This window comes from Rattus rattus, chromosome 12 (genome assembly GCF_011064425.1).
Source record: "Rattus rattus isolate New Zealand chromosome 12, Rrattus_CSIRO_v1, whole genome shotgun sequence".
Taxonomy (NCBI): Eukaryota; Metazoa; Chordata; class Mammalia; order Rodentia; family Muridae; genus Rattus; species Rattus rattus.
The window spans coordinates 73,767,220-73,783,181 of record NC_046165.1 but is presented as its reverse complement, the minus strand read 5'-3'; the positions used below and the strand labels follow the sequence as shown (position 1 = coordinate 73,783,181).

The 15,962-nt window shown below is 42.6% G+C and overlaps 1 protein-coding gene across 2 annotated transcripts in view; it reads right to left on the bottom strand.

The window, feature by feature from the left end:
* Window positions 1-8,681: 8,681 nt before the first annotated feature.
* Window positions 8,682-15,962, bottom strand: part of Slc35f4 (solute carrier family 35 member F4) — a 247,347-nt gene continuing 240,066 nt past the window's right edge. The window contains exons 6-8 of one of the 2 annotated variants that reach the window (XM_032918269.1): window positions 14,064-14,256; window positions 10,761-10,850; window positions 8,682-9,124 (exon numbers count right to left, since the gene is read on the bottom strand). In XM_032918269.1, the coding sequence (XP_032774160.1) occupies window positions 8,883-9,124; window positions 10,761-10,850; window positions 14,064-14,256 (525 nt within the window). In that variant the 3' untranslated portion in view covers window positions 8,682-8,882. The remainder of the gene's footprint in view (window positions 9,125-10,760; window positions 10,851-14,063; window positions 14,257-15,962) is intronic. The other variant, XM_032918268.1, reaches the window with a different exon arrangement.

The window sequence follows — 15,962 nt, the reverse complement described above, 5'->3', positions numbered from 1 at the left end:
GGTTCCTCAGAAAATTGGACCTGAGGATCCAGCTATTCCACTCCTGGGCATACACCCAAAAGATGATCCAACATGTAACAAGGACACAAGCTCTACTATGTTCATAGCAGCCTTATTTATAATAGCCAGAAGCTGGAAACAACCCAGATGTCCCTCAACAGAGGACATCTGAATACAGAAAATGCGGTACATCTACATAATGGAGTACTACTCAGCTATTAAAAACAATGATTACATGAAACTGTAAATGGACGGAAGTTGAAAATATCATCCTGAGTGAGGTAACCCAGTCACAAAAGAACATACATTGTGTGCACTCACTGATATATGGATATTAGTCCAAAAGCTTGGAATACCTAAGAAAAAATTCCCAGATCATATGAAGCTTAAGAAGAAGGAAGATCAAGATGTGGATGGTTCATTCCTTCTTAGAAGGGAGAACAAAATACTCATGGTAGGAAATATAGGGACAAAGAGTGGATCGGGGGCTGAAGAAAAGGTCATCCAGAGACTGCCCCACCTGGTGATCCATCCCATATACAACCACCAAACGTAGGCACTATTGCTGATGCCAAGAAGTGCTTGCAGACAGGAGCCAGATATGGGTGTCCCCTGAGCGGCTCTGCCAGAGTCCTACTTTTTTTTAATTGGATATTTTTTCATTTATTTACATTTCAAATGTTACCCCTTTCCCAGTTTCACATCCATAAACCCCCTATCCCATATCCCTCCCCCTTCTTCTATGAGGGTGTTCTCTCACCCATCCACTCGCCCCTTCCTGCCTCCCCACCCTGACATTCCCCTACACTGGAAGGTCTAACCTTGGCAGTGCCAAGGGCTTCTACTCCCACTGGTGCCCAACAAGGTCATCCTCTGCTACATAGGCAGCTGGACCCTGCTCTTAGTTCAATGGTTGATTGCAAGCATCCACCTCTGTATTTTTCATTGCCAGAGCCCTACTGCTACAGATGAGGGTGGTTGCAGCTAACCATTGGACTGAACAAGGGGACCGCAATGGAGGAGTTAGAGAAAGGACTGAAGGAGCTGAAGGGGTTTGCAACACCATAGGAAGGACAACAATATCAACCAACTAGACCCCACCAGAGCTCCCAGGGACTAAACTACCAACCCATGAGTCCACACGGAGGGACCCGTGACTCCAGCCACATATGTGGCAAAGGATGACATTGTTCAGCATCAATAGGAGGAAAATCCCTTGGTCCTGTGAAGTTTTGTTTCCCCAGTGTAGGGGAATGCCAGGTCGTTGAGGCCGGAGTGTGTGGGTGGGAGTGGGAGGATCCTCATAGAATCAAGGGGAGGGGGAAGGGAATATGGGAGAGGCAGGAAAAGGGATAACATTTGAAATGTAAATACATAAAATATCCAAGAAAAATAAAATAAAATAAAAGGAGAGAGCAAGATTAGGAGGAGGAAGGACAGCCGAGTAGAGTAACTTAGAAATTTAAAGAGTATACAGTCTGATAGGTTTTCCCTCCTTTTATTTTTTCTTAGAAACAAAGATCAGAATCCTTTTTAAAAGTGTCTTCTTTTTTCTTTTCCTGCAAGGGACTTTCCCTAGCTGTCGGGGTGGTGAATAAACTCTCAACCTTAGGGCTGGGTGATAGGTGGAAGACCTGTGGAGGACCTAAGGACTTCTTTACCTAATACCCATTCCACCCTCCCTCCTCCCCCATGCTTAACAGTGACAGATGTTAATTCAACCAGAGGCCTGTAGCTTCTGTGTTCAGAGTAATTTAGAATCAAGATAGGCAAACATTATTATTATAATAAAAGCAACTGTAACCTCTGGAAAGAACAAGTTTTGTCCCCTCCAATGCTCTTTCCCGTCAGCTACTTTCAAGAGAACCAGAGCTCCAGAGCTGGCCTCTGGCATATGGGGATTTTTGAAGTTGAACTAAATATACTATGTATTATGGTATGGATCTAAGCTTATGTGGGTCAGGGAGTGGAATGTGTTGGTTTGAATGAGAATACTCCCCATAGGCTCCTATGCTTGATTCTCAGTTAGTGAAACAGTTTGGGAAGAATTAGGAGGCGTGGCCTTGTTGGAGGAGATGTGTCATGACAGGTACTCCCCTCTCTCCATCTCTCTCTGTTATCTCTGTGTCTCTGTGTCTGTCTGTCTGTCTGTCTGTCTCTCTTTTGGCTTGCAATTTGCAGATCAGATGTGAGCTTTCAGCTACTCCTCCAGCACCATGCCTGTCTGCCTGCTGCTTGTTTAACTCTCTGCCATGATGATAATGGCTTAACTCTCTGAACTAAATGCTTTTTTCTATAAATGACCCTGGTCATAGTGTTTCATCACAGCCCTTGAACAGTAAATAAGATAAATACTTTATCAATGATGGCTCCCACCTTTACCAGTGTTCAAGGTCATGAGTCTGGGAAGGTGTGTGTGTGTGTGTGTGTGTGTGTGTGTGTGTGTGGTGTATGTATATGTATGTGTGTGTGTATGTGTGTGTGTGTGTGTATGAGTGTGTGTATGTGTGTGTGTATGTGTATGTGTATATGTATGTGTGTGTGCGCGCGTGTGTGTGTGTGGGCGCGTGTGTGTGCATCTGTGGAGTATAGAGATAGGTGTTAAATCCTTTAGAGCTGGAGTCACCAGCAGTTGTGAGTCACATGACATGAATGCTGGAAGCCAAGCTTAGATCTTCTGCAAGAGCAATCTATACTCTTAGTTAGCGAACTATCTCTACTTCCCTACCTCAAGTACTTGTGTTGTTGTCATGTTTAAAGAAACAGAAGTCACTTAGGCTGTGATAAAGCACAAGTAACATTACTCATAAAGATAGGTTTTATGGCCTTCAAGCAATGCTCAAGATTTAGGGGAAAGGGTCTGGGATAAGCCAAGCATAAATTCTGGGAGTTATGTGTGGAACCTGCCTTATCAGACAGCAAAGAATAGCCAGGTTGTAAAACTACATCCATTCCTGGCATCAGGAGGAACAACTAAACATCTCATTTCATTGAAGAGCTCAGCTGTGTGTTTAACTTTCCTGGCTTCTTCAGGATTGTCTGTGTACACAATGCCTTTTGCCCTCTGCATTTACTGACAGATTCTGATCAAATAATTCTCTCTTTCCAAGGTAGCTCTACCTTCCCACTGTCTCCTATTGTTCCCCTCTTCTATGATCTAAATGTTGTATCCTTCAGAATTCCCATGTTGAAATGCCAACCCCAACATGTTATTAGGAGTAGGGGGAGCTTTGTGGGAGGGGATCACATATTCTACTCTCATGAAGAAGCTTGATGTTTTCATAAAATAGTCTGAGGCCCTGGAGAATTTACTCTTCTTTTCCACCACTTAAGAGCAAACCGAAGACACCTTTTAGGACCCAGGAATGAGGCCCTCATCGGAGTCAGATATTTCATTTTAAGACATCCTTGAAGTAAATGATTCTTAACCTGGTAGAGCAATGCTAACCAACAGGAATATAATGTTAGCTGGAGACACTCATGTGACTTGAGAATTTCTCATTGCTACATTCAACAATCAACAAAAGAAACAGGGCTGGGGATGTAGCCTAGTGTAGCTAGATGGTCGTGTAAGCTCAGTAGTAGAGCACTTACCTAGCATGCGTGAGGCCCTGGATTCAATCCGAATCACTAAACTATGAAAACAAAAGTAAAAATGCACAGATGAAGTTGCTTTCCAAATACATTTCCCTTAACCCAATATATTAACAAAAATACTCTCAATATCTAATGACTATAAAGCCAATACAAAACAGTTTACATTCTCATGTGAAAACACACCAAGCTTTCCGAACCCAATGTATTTGACAACAGATTTCAGTTGGTACTTAACACATTCCTTGATGCATATGTGGCTGGTTAGTACCTCATGTATAGGCCCATGTGCCTTCAGATCCACAGAGGTCTCTGAATTTATTCTCCCAGAATAAATTGACTAGGTTCATGCTATTTTGAAAATCTTGCCAGGGTTCTTAGAACAGCTGCTGAGGTCTGTCCCTTAGATCTGAGGTGAAGAATCTTTGCCCTTATAACTCCTTAGACTCTGAAAGTCTGTCTTCAGCAAGCTGCCTTTGTTCTGGGGGCAAACACAGGGGGACATGCTACCAACCAGCATTAAGGTATGCCCTCTATTCTGTCTCTGGGATCTTGGCATTGACGTTCTATACTACATACTACATACTACATACTACATACTACATACTACATACTATATACTATACTATATACTCTCTCTTTTTACTTCCTTCCAGTTGCCACAGGGATAGAGGAGAAAATTCAAGAGAATAACTGGAACTGCAGTTAACAGAGCCTTCTTGTGTTAGCTGCCAGAGATAAACTGCAGGGCCTGTATCAGAGACGCAAGAAAGAGGATTTGTACTTAAGTATCAGGATATTCTCATGCTCTGCCGGTCACATCATTTACTCTTTTATCTCGGACATTGTCCTTCTCCCAGTCATTCGTCCTCTGGATCTTGATAAAGCGCCTGCAAGAAATTAACAGGCGTGCAAACCCTGGATGAGCAAAATTGATTCGCCCGTAATCTGTTCGTGAGGAGATCAGGATGTGGTTGAAGTGATTTTAATTTCAGAGCTGAAGTTGCTAGTCTGTCTTTTTGTCAGACAATTAGTTCCACTGGCTGGGCATGAATGCTATGACTCAAAGTGCCAAGGGGACCAGGCATGATGCTACCGGAGCCTGCTCTGCCTCTTCCTACTTTGCCCATGCCAGCTTTCTTTTGTCTCTCTAGTTTATTTTGGGTAAGATTCTCTGCTCAGCACCAGGCTCTGTGGCTTTGTAAGGGCACTGTGCCATGAGTGTCCTGGCCAAAGGACATGCCTGGGAGGGAGCAAAAGTTGTGTGCAAAGGCTCTAGACAAGGACTTAAAGGAGACAGACAAGCCCTAGCAGGGTTATTGCTTATGAGTCCCATAAAGATCTCAACGTGGTGTTTTAATTTTTCAGTAATCTCAGGTGACAATTAGTCCTGCCTTACGTTGCTGATTTTGAAGGTGAGGGCCATGAAGAGTCTACAATTTGTCTGTATCAGCTCTGTAAGAAATGCATGCTGTGTTCACACATGGGTGATCTTATTCCTGAACTCTAACTGACACTCAGTAGCTCACAGAAGCCATTGCCTCTGGGACTCTGCAAATAAATGTTTTCACAAAGAGAACTCAGCAAGGTGATTTGGCCACTAAGCAGGGACCAGGCTCACTTCTCTAGTGTCCTCCAAGACCTAGATGCAGCTGGCCCACCAAGGCACAGACACACCCCTATTTGCTCATCGATGGAAGTATAGTATCCCCTTTGATTCTCAAGATGACCATGAGAGGCATCTAGGAAAGCCATCTAAGTACCTGAATTAAAGGCAGGTGTGGGATGAGGTAGGGCTTAGAATTCTAAAGGTGATTCAACAAATACAGTTTGAAGCTATCGCTTTAACTGTTAGGGCAACAACTTACCTGGAAAGGCAGCAAGCTCCTGCAACCCAGTCTCTTTCTTTGGGTTACATCCACTCCTCTTTCTATAAGATGTGGACTATTTTTAAGATTATAGAAATTCTCAACCCACGATGCTGCCCCAGAGTCAAGTAGGGACCAGTGGGTAGCAATCTCATATAAGACCAATTTCAAGCAACAATGATGTGTGAGGGAGCAAATGAGTGAATAACACAGTAGAGATATTTTCTTCAAGTAGACTGAGTTAGTTATGGGGATCCATATAGGCTAAATTAGTTATGAGGGTCCATTGTACATTGAACACGTGCTTTTTAGGATAGGGGATACTATTTTTTCAAAATGAACCCTCCAAGAGAGCAAAACAACTCATTGTTTGAAGATATCAAAATGCAATTTTAAATGTCACGTATATAATATAAGCTTAGAGGGCTAGTCATTGATTACTACAATTTAATAGTAATTTAATGAGGCAAGAGCTATGCTTGTATCAATACGGCATTTAAAGAGCCAAAAGTAACTGTAATGTAGACAACAAACTTATTTAATTTACTAAGAACATTACATTTTTCTTTGTACCATTTTGCAAGAAGCTTAAAGCAGGTCTTGGCGCTTAACATGTTTGCTGTCCGAGTTAATAACATGTCATTTAGCTATGCCAGGACCTTGGCAGTGCTTCTTCCCAAAGGAATAGAAAAATCAAAAGTTTGATACATTTAAGTTTTTATTATGATGCTTAGCCAACAAAGCACTCTGATTTCCTTTGCTCACTTAAATTTTTAGGAAACTTAAGGAGGAGGAGGAAGAGAAAGAGAGGGAGGAGAAACAAGAGGAAGAGGACAGAGACCACAGATGCTAGACATAGTGTCCTAAATTTCCCATGAAGCACAGAGTATCTTCAGTGTTAGGTACTAGAATCAGCTTCTCAAGGTTGGGTCGAAGTCCCTTTAATCACACTTGCACAGGGTGAAGGAGGTTCTTGTGAACTTGACGTCTTCCAGGTCCTACCTTAACCAATCTCATCTGTGGCAGCGTTTGTTGTTCACTAAGACGGACTTCATACAGTTCAGGCATGGGGATGTCCAAGTACAGAACTGAACATTCAGTCTCCCATGGGATGTATGTTAGAGCTAGAACCCTAAAACATAGCCCTGACTGTCACACAGGCCTGCTCTCTGAAGTTCACGGCCTACTGGAAACTCAGAGCAGCAGTCTGGCAATGATGAGAGAGACAGAGCTAGTATCCCAAAGATTGACCGTGGAGCTATTGAGAGGCAGTGATGTCGGACCCTCCTCCAGAGGACTACTGGGAGAATGTTGGGTCACTGGGGTATGACTTTGAAGGGAAATTGGGATTCTAGACTCTTCTTCTCTACTTTCTTACTGTCATGAGGTAAGCAATTTCCTCTCCCACATGCTCCTGCTGCCAAGCTATCAGAGGTCCAAAGCAACAGGCCCAAACATCTGTGGACTGAGACATCTGGAGCAGGGAGCTAAAACACACCTTTCGTAGTTACAAGTTCATCCTCTTATGTATTTTGTCAGCAGATGAGCAGACTAACACAGTGGGCACCATTATTGTATTGGGATTAAGTCAACTGTTACATTATATACACTGGGGGATAAGAGAAGACTCCCTAGGAAAATAGCAGCAGGTAATAGCAGAAAGTCTAAGTTAACATTGATTCAGGCACTAAGAAAGGGCAAGAGGGGAGTACAAGGAAGACTGCACATCTTAACTGAATACAGTCTTAAGGCATAGTATCCTTAAGAGGGAAATGCATAGTAAATGACTGAAATGGAAAATATAGCTTCTCCATTTAAGGTGCTTAAGAGTTACTCATTGCTACTGTCTCCGACAATGTAATAGACTACATACATCACTGATTAAAAAGAGACGGTATATAGAGAGATACAATGTCCAGCATCACAGAGTATCTTAGTAGGCATGGAAGATATAGATAACGTTCATTAACACGAAGTTCCAGTAGGAGTAACTGTAATGTAAGCCGGCTATAGCCAGACAATAATGTGCTATGAAGGACGTGTCAAGGTTTTCAGAATTGATTTTGTGGACAATGAGATGTCACTGAAGCATTTTATGTAGAGGAGATGGAATCACATTTGTAGTGTAGAATGTCACTCTATAAGGATTACAGAGGCAAGGCTACAAGTTAGGTATCAGTGATGAGAAGAGGCAGACAATGGAGGCTGCTCTCTGGCTTGGATAAAGGATGATGTTATTAACCTAGACAGGAAACAGAGAGGGCTAGATCGGGGAGGAGCGATTAATTTAACTTTGATTTCACTACATTTGAGGCATTCAAATATAAACTGACAAAGAGGTCCTAAGAGAAGATCTACAGCTCAAAGTACAAACTTGATTTGCAGAGGTTGTATTTTTGAAGTCACCAACGTGTCAGAAACATCTGAGGCCTGGGGACAGTTGAGTCTCTGAGGGAGAGAGTACAGAGAGACATGCTGTGGCAGTCAAGAAGTGTACTCAGAGAATCTTGATGGTGATGAGATCAGCCTAGGAAGAGGAAGACAGAAGGAGAACCAGGGGGCAGTGGTGGGTCCAAGAATTGACTGAGACTATTTTAACAGGACATGGAGTAGAAGATCAATACACAAACTGCTTCTGAATAAGTAGACAATTGCACGTGTCGGTATGATTTTGTTGGAGAGAGGACATTATCGATTTGATAGAAGGCACCTGTAGAATAATGATGGGATGGAGGGGGAAGGGTAGTGAGGTAAGGAGAGGATAGGAGTAGAAGATGAAATGACATAAGATGTTGAGAAGCCTATCAGAGAGGTTGGAGGTGAGAGAGCTTAGAGGTATGAGGTCCAGTCTGTACTACTTCACCACTGTGCTATGTCACTCTCATAAAGATGTCACTGTGAAGTGTGTGAAGTGTTGAAAGTTCAGCTGGGTCTTTTCTCTCTTTACCTCTTTACCATTCCAGGTATAGGTCTTGTGCACAGGAAGACTCTGTGGATGTTTGTTTAATGACTTCCTAGCTTTCAGCTTTCAGCTTCAAGGCTGAAGTAAGTGTAAAAGATATATTATTTTCATAGGTTTTTCTATTTGACAACTAATTCTTCGTGAAAACTTCTCAGTTACACTTAAGGAGATGTCAACGACTTGACCTCATATTTTTAGGAACTTGTGTGAATTGTGGAGTGCTCTGCTTTCAAATGGAACCAACAAAACGAGGGAAACACATTTTAGTAAAAAATTTTATTATGATTATTTACATCAGTTCCTTGATATGCATATAAATGTAAACTTTTATTCTTGGTGATATTTCACATATGGTTTATTTAAACTCGGAGTTGATAGTGTCATTTGAATGTACAGGTAGTGAGAAAATTTTATATTCACAGAATATACACACACGTGCATCCAGGGGTCGTTTCTCTTCAAGCCAGCGGTAGGGACACTGTCCCGTTGACCCTGCTTCTGCTCCTCAGGTGCACGCTCACATCTGTCAGGTCTTCCACATGCTCCTCGCTCTTCTTCTCCTTCAGGCTGTTGATAAATCTCAGAGTAATTTCATCCCACTCCTCCGGCAGTAGCATCAGAAGAAACCCGATACAGATGATGATGGTGGCAGCCAGGCGGACCACATTGAATATCACCTCTTGCTTCAGGAGATCCACAGCTAGGGAAGGAAAATATCACACCGGTCAAACCCTAGGAGTGTTGAGCCTCTCTGAAAAGCAGGGCTACATCTCAAGACTTGCAAACACCATAATTATTCTCCATCACTATCTCTGTTCCCTTCCCGTTCCTTTGCTGTAAATCACACTTGCTCTTCAGGGCTCCGCTAAGAGGAATTGGACTTACGAACCTCTTCGGTTTTCTCACTAAGCACTTACTTTCCCATGGCGGATTGCCTTCATCTGTCTTCAAACACACTGGGCCACTGCTGTTTTGTTTTGTTTTTAACGACTCAGACCTGTTTCTTTCTTGATCTTTTATAAGTGCTGTTGGTTTTTAGGGATTGATTGAGGAGAAATTCATATAATTTTAAATTAGCAACTTTATGAAGTGAGTTTAGTATACTCACAATGTGGTGTGACCCATTCCCCCCCAACTCCCTGTCCCTCCCCCTCAGGAGATCCTTTTCTTTCCTTGCATCCCACTCAATTTAGCTAAGCTGTCCTTCAGCCCTCTCTGCACATAAGCGTTTAAAGGGCGCCACACCTACAAGCCCTCTGTGCATTCTGTGTGCACATCTGAAGTTAATTGTTTTTCCTGTGTTAGAATTATTCAGTTCCTCTGGTTTCCCACTCTGTGCTGCTTTCATGGTCTTGATGTGGAAACTCTGCCTTATTCAGGATCTGTCACCAGTGTTAGCTTGGTGGCTGATGTATGCTAAGCCATTGGAAGTTATTTGTTGAGCAGATGAATCTGTGGATGAATAAATGAACTTCCTTGACAACTCCAGTTCTCTCTGATTTTGTTTTTCTCTGAACATCGTATAGCCCTTGGACTTTATCTCACACAATTTTACACCTAATAATAAACTTCTTTGTAGAGGTCCTAGCTGTTTTGTGTATGCCTACTGTCTTTTCTAAACTTATCCGTAACTATCTTAAGGAAACAGTAATTAATTTCTTTTCTTGTACACAGTGCTGCTGATCACACGGTAAATGGTCAATAAACACTGGCTAACTGTTTTGAAGGGGAAAAAAAAGAAATGATTACTTGGGAAAAAAAAGAAATGATTACTTGAGAGTTGGGATCACAGAATTTTAAAGTAGAAATGGCTGAACTGTCACTCAGAGGACTAATTTCCATGACTGGTTTCACTAGAAACTTCCCAGAAAAATATTAATAGCTTTTCCTCTTATCCTTGAAGTGAGGCAAATTGCTTTTCCTAGAGGGTCACCTGCTCAGTCCCCTCTCCCCCCAGAAGTTTCCACAGCTCCCCAAGGATCATCTGATGGGGAGCCAGCACTCGGTATTATGCCTGTATTTTCATTACTGATGACTTCAGAGTCGTGTGCTCTAATGCCTTTTGTTTCTATAGGACATCCTCTAAAAATACCACAAAATTAGGTTGTCAGGGAAATCACATGAAACCCAAATGATACATTTGGTATTTAATTCTAAAAGCACATCCAAGTAAAACAGTGCCTTTGTAGCTGCAGATTTTAAATCCGCTGCACACTCCGTTGTTTGGGACCTCGTGATATTTAAAAAGAACTTCCAAGGGAAAGGACGTAATTCTCGATTGTTAGAAGAAACAAATCAGAGCATAAAGCAAACAAATGGACCATATTTACCAGTACCTGCGTTTCCAGGGACACTGAGTACTGTTCCAATGGAGATGAGGATTGGATATGTCAGGACCACTCCAACGTTTACCAGGATGTTGAATGCTGGAAAAAAAGAGAGGGCACGGGATGAAGGGGTTGGTGCACTGGTCTCTCAATACACAAGGACCAACACCTTTGCTAAACATGCTTTCTCAAGGGTCTGCATCTTTGTTCAATTAATCTTCTCATTTTGGTAACGGATGACTTGCTTAGGTCAGTTAAGTTCTTTGGTCTTCCTGTGCCTCTCTGCCTGAGCTCTTGCCAGCTGGCTGACGGAGGTGTATGGAGAGGTGAAGTCATCAATCTTCCATACCACATGTTAGGCTGGAAGGGCAGTCTGGGGCTAGCCAGAGGCTGAAAACTGGGGACTGATTGAGTTTCAATGCTTCTTTCTTGCTTACTTTGCTATTTAAGCTACACACTGGGCAATTTACAGGCTCTGGTGCTACTGTCTAAGGTAAGGTCTGTCCGAGGAGAGCAGATCCTGTGATCCTGCATCCTCCCCTTCTTTCAAGGTCACTTGGACAAATAAAGTGTAGTTCACTGGAGTCTGGGAACCGTTTTCCCACCCTGATTGTGCAGAGGTCAGCAGAGGTCAGGCCCACAGAATAAACTGCCAGAGTAAGCTGATGCTCTTTCATTAATGTCTGGACTCCTTTAGTTAAAAGATCATTATTTAAAATAATCATCCAACTCCATTCAAAATTGCCCAAATTATACTTTTCTAATATTTATAAATTATAGATTATCAGTTTGATAGAGTTAAATTAAACTTTTTAGAGGTTGTAGAGATGAGTATTCATAAGAACAAAAGGTCCTTTAATCTGAGATGGTCTCTTTGAACGTGACTGAAGCATGTTACCCATATTTCTGAAGATTCTAGACTCAAAGAAGGTTCTAGAACTATTTCAATGAGGATGTATATATTTCTGTTGTCACTTATAATTAAACTCATCAACTTAGTTATCCAGAGTCATTTGTTCCTTGTAATTGGAGGCAATGGGTTTAACCCTTCAAGACTCACAAGCATATGGCATCAGCAATTAAGACAGGAGCCTTCCTAAGTTTGTAAATGTTCCTTTGCTGTGGCAAAACTCAATGTGAACGAATATTCCAGCACTTTGAATCTTTTCTTAATCTCATGGAGTCAAATAGGGAAAATTCCAACAAGTTAGGAATTTACTGAATGCATCGAAATGCTGCTGAATCCCTCATTTGTCATTTTATTGATTGGAGTGCATTTTGGCAGACTGAGAGAATGGAGTGATGCTTCAAAACCGAGCCTTCCTTCCTCAACAAAAACCCAGGTGGTTTCCATGAAATGCATTGTCTATTTTCCTTAGTTCTTTAGATGATTCTGAATAGTCTTTGATAACCCAAGGAAAATAATTCCTAATTCAATGTGTTCTTCAGAGCATGGGATCCAACCCGAGTTTAAATGCAACTCAGATATATCAGATAAATATTTGAGACTGACCCGTATGCAGACAAAGATAACTCCCTGGAGGGCAGGTCGCAGCCATAACTGCAGGCGATGTGGCGTTCAGAGCACACACTGGTATTTGCCTATGAGCTCTGCCACTCAGACTAGTCCCAGCTAAATCACACGCCATTCCCATAGAGAAGAGAGGGGTGGGAATAAAAACACTGGCTCCCCAAATCCTGGAGAACATAGCACAGGGAAGAGGCTGTCTCTCTAATTTGTCACAGCTCTGCTTGGGCACAATGGGTTCTGGTGTGCATTGGTGGCCTTGATGGGGCAGCTGCAGAGTCAGCTGGCACCCTGCCTGACGGACTGAGGAAACATGCTGCTTAGAGAAACTTGGGTCTCACTGCCATGGGTAGCCCAGCCTGACATGGCTTACTTTAGATGTGTCAGTGACTCTCATTGGTGGAGGGCTACTTTGCAGGAGGCACAAATTCCATGCACACAGAAGTGGCCAAGAGGAAGTGACATCCTGATTACGATTGGCTCCAACTACTCTGGTTCTGGCCAGGAAACAATCTGAGCACTTTTAATTAGCATACTTTGATCTTATGGCCACAAGACCAACTTCCAAATATGCTATTGATTTTCACTCAACATAGAGGTAATGCGAGATGATAACCATCCAGTTTTGGGTTTGGGAAGCGGAACTTCAGGGACCAACAATTAAAGCTTGATCTTTCTCTTGAATGTTTTCAGTTTAAGGACCTTCCCTGAGGGATCTAGGCTGAAGTGGAAAAAGACGAGCCAATCGATGATCTTGCTGGAATCAGGGCATTTTTTCTCTTGGAGCTGCAGTGTTGCTACTGTTTCCAGTGTTATGTTAGCTTAGAAGGTCGGGAGAAGGGCAAAGCTGGCCCTGCAGGGCGAGTGCACTGGGTAAATGTGGAACAAAAGAGTGATTGACACCAGGCAGTCTACGCAAGAAGCAGAATGAAGCTGGGTAATTCAGAGTAAGCACTGGGAGCTGGGGTTTGCTGTTTTCTATGGCTGAGGAGGAGAAACTGGGTCCTCTTACATCAAGTATGGGTAGACGAACATCTGGAAAGTGGGATCCAGAGTTCTAGGACGCCTAAGGAAAGACTCCAGATGTTTTTTATTTGGCCTACAAATGGGCACATTCTGCTTAGCCAGGCACACTAAGCTCAGTACATGCTGTGTTTTTTATCTCCTGGAAGGGGATTCCTGGTGGATTCTCCATACTCTGAAGAGTGGGCTGTTCAACATGCAGGTGTGAGCCTGCCATATTCATCTCTAAGATAAAGTAGATTATAAACCCAGCCTCTGCAATGTGGTTTTCCGACTTCTTCATGATCTTCTTGTCTCTCTTGAATGTTGTCCTCTCCCCTCCCCTCCTCTCTCCTTGCCTCCTCTTCCCTTCTTTTCTTCATATCCATCTCAGCTGATCCCAGGGCTCTGGCTACTTTGAGTATTTTAATGCCTCATCCATGATCACTTCTGCCTGTCATACTATGTACATAAGAAGCACAGTAAGTCACACATCACACCATGAAGACTAGATGAGGCTACCTAAAGGCCAGTGGTGGACAGAGTGACCTGAGCTTCCAACTGGAGAGTTTAATTCTCAGCAAGCACTCTATGATGGCTAGCTATGAGATAATCATGCAAGAGTCTACCAAGAATTGTCCACACATCCAATGGCCATAACCAATGTAGTCTGGATCTGTGGAGCACAAGAGCAGCAAGTGGGGTCATCCCACTAGGACCATCTGTTCAAGTGGAAGATCAAGTGACATGGAGAATGACAGGCACAGGGTATGGCCACTTACCTAGCCATAGTCCTGCCATCCCACAGAGACAGCCCCAGGGCAGTGCAGCAAAGGAGGACCAGTGCTCCACCTTGGTGAAATACAGGATGATGGGAGTGAAGGAGATAAAGATCAAGTTGAAGAACCCCAAGGTAGAGACAAAGTGTGCAGCTTCACCGAAGTTGGCACTGCCCAGAAACATCTTAAACAGAACCTGGAAAGGAGAGAATCTCTTGAGAGTCTTTGCTGTAGGACAAAAGTGAATTCAACTAAATTTACTGGCCTAGAGTTTAGGCTCTGTGTCGTCTCGCCCTGCTCCCTCTATGTTCCTAAATGGGCTAGGACAACAAAGAATTAAAAAGGCCCTACATTGGTCACAACGGATAGGAGCTGTCATGAAACGTATAGGAGCTGTTATTTCTTGTAGTGTTATAAGTCTTTAGGTATACTCAACACTATGACAACAAAATCATTAAGGTGGGCACAAGGTGAAGGATAAATGAAGGTTCTATGAGTCCACACAAATATAGTGTTGATATGCCGTCAACTAATTCTTCCTTGCAACCATGGGATTCTTTGCATCCTTACTATGACAGATGCCGAGAACTAAGTGTTATTAGATTGCTAAGACAAATACTGAGGCCTTAGGTTTGTCAGCACTCTCCTCCCTGAGCTTAAGATGCCTTCATAAGAACTTCGTAAGTAACTGTGTTACTCTCTAGATGAAATATAATCTCTTTTTCTGGGTTATAAGCCCACGTGTAGAGGCAGAAGATAGGTAGACATGAAGGGATAACGAACTCACAGAATGGGCAGAAGGAGGAAGCCAGACATGGTTTGTATTCTTGGCTTTTTAACCCCCTTTTCCCTTGCTAACCTACTGACAAGTATTACCAAATGCACCTGCAGATTGTGTCTGCCTGGAATTAGGGTTCAGATATGATTTTTTGTATGTTAATAACCATTACCACTCTCAGAATGAGTGCATTTTGTTGTCTGATCAGGAGAGTTCTTTCTCTATAACAGCCTTCCTGTTTTTGAGGCATTTTCCAGTACTACTTTGACTTGTAACTTCATGAATGTGTTAGTTTTTCTCTTAGAAGACTTAATCTTGCTGGTCTTTGGTCCTGTCAACCATTTTAGTAGTGCTTCTATGAGGTGGGCTAGGCACTCATGGTAAATGAATAAACACTTGTCAAGCTTGTCACACAGAATTAGTGGGACTCTCTCTCCCAAATATATCAATATGGAATCAGACTGTGTGTGTATGGGCCGCAGTGGTGGTGAATAGGCAAGCCTCCAGGAAGGACACAGAAGGCTGTTTCTATCTTTCAGAGTTTGTTCCATCCTTGCTTTTCATTTTATTGAAACTCTAGAAGAGGTGAAATTGGAATTGCCCTTTAAATACATCAGAAAGTTATCGTTTAAAGAAGTTGAACTTTGGGAAAATAACCTTTTAGATTTGCCGTCTAAGACCTGGCTTCTGAAGTTATGTGTGGTGACCCCAGTGACATTTTCTTGGATGACAGGGAATCCAGGGGAGAAATTGCACCAAGTACACACAGCAGAGTAGAGAGTGTCTTCATTTTGCTAATGGCTCGGGCTCCATACAGTGTGGGTTCCTTATATAGGAAACATCACACTCTCAAATGATAGGTTATTATTTTAATACCTCTATGGTGCTAAAATAATTACCATATACTCAAATGAAAAAAATCAAGAGGGGAGGAGTTGCTTTCTTTACATTTTGTGCTGTAACTGCCTGATAACTGGGGGCAGTGCTGGCTCCAGGCCGAGGTTGTAACCATGGCTACCTTACTAAGGCCTTGGAGAGTTATGTAATCTTTCAAAGCTTCAGTTCTCTCTTCCAGAAAGTACAAGGAACTATGGCATGTAAGGACATGACAACAGGATGAAATT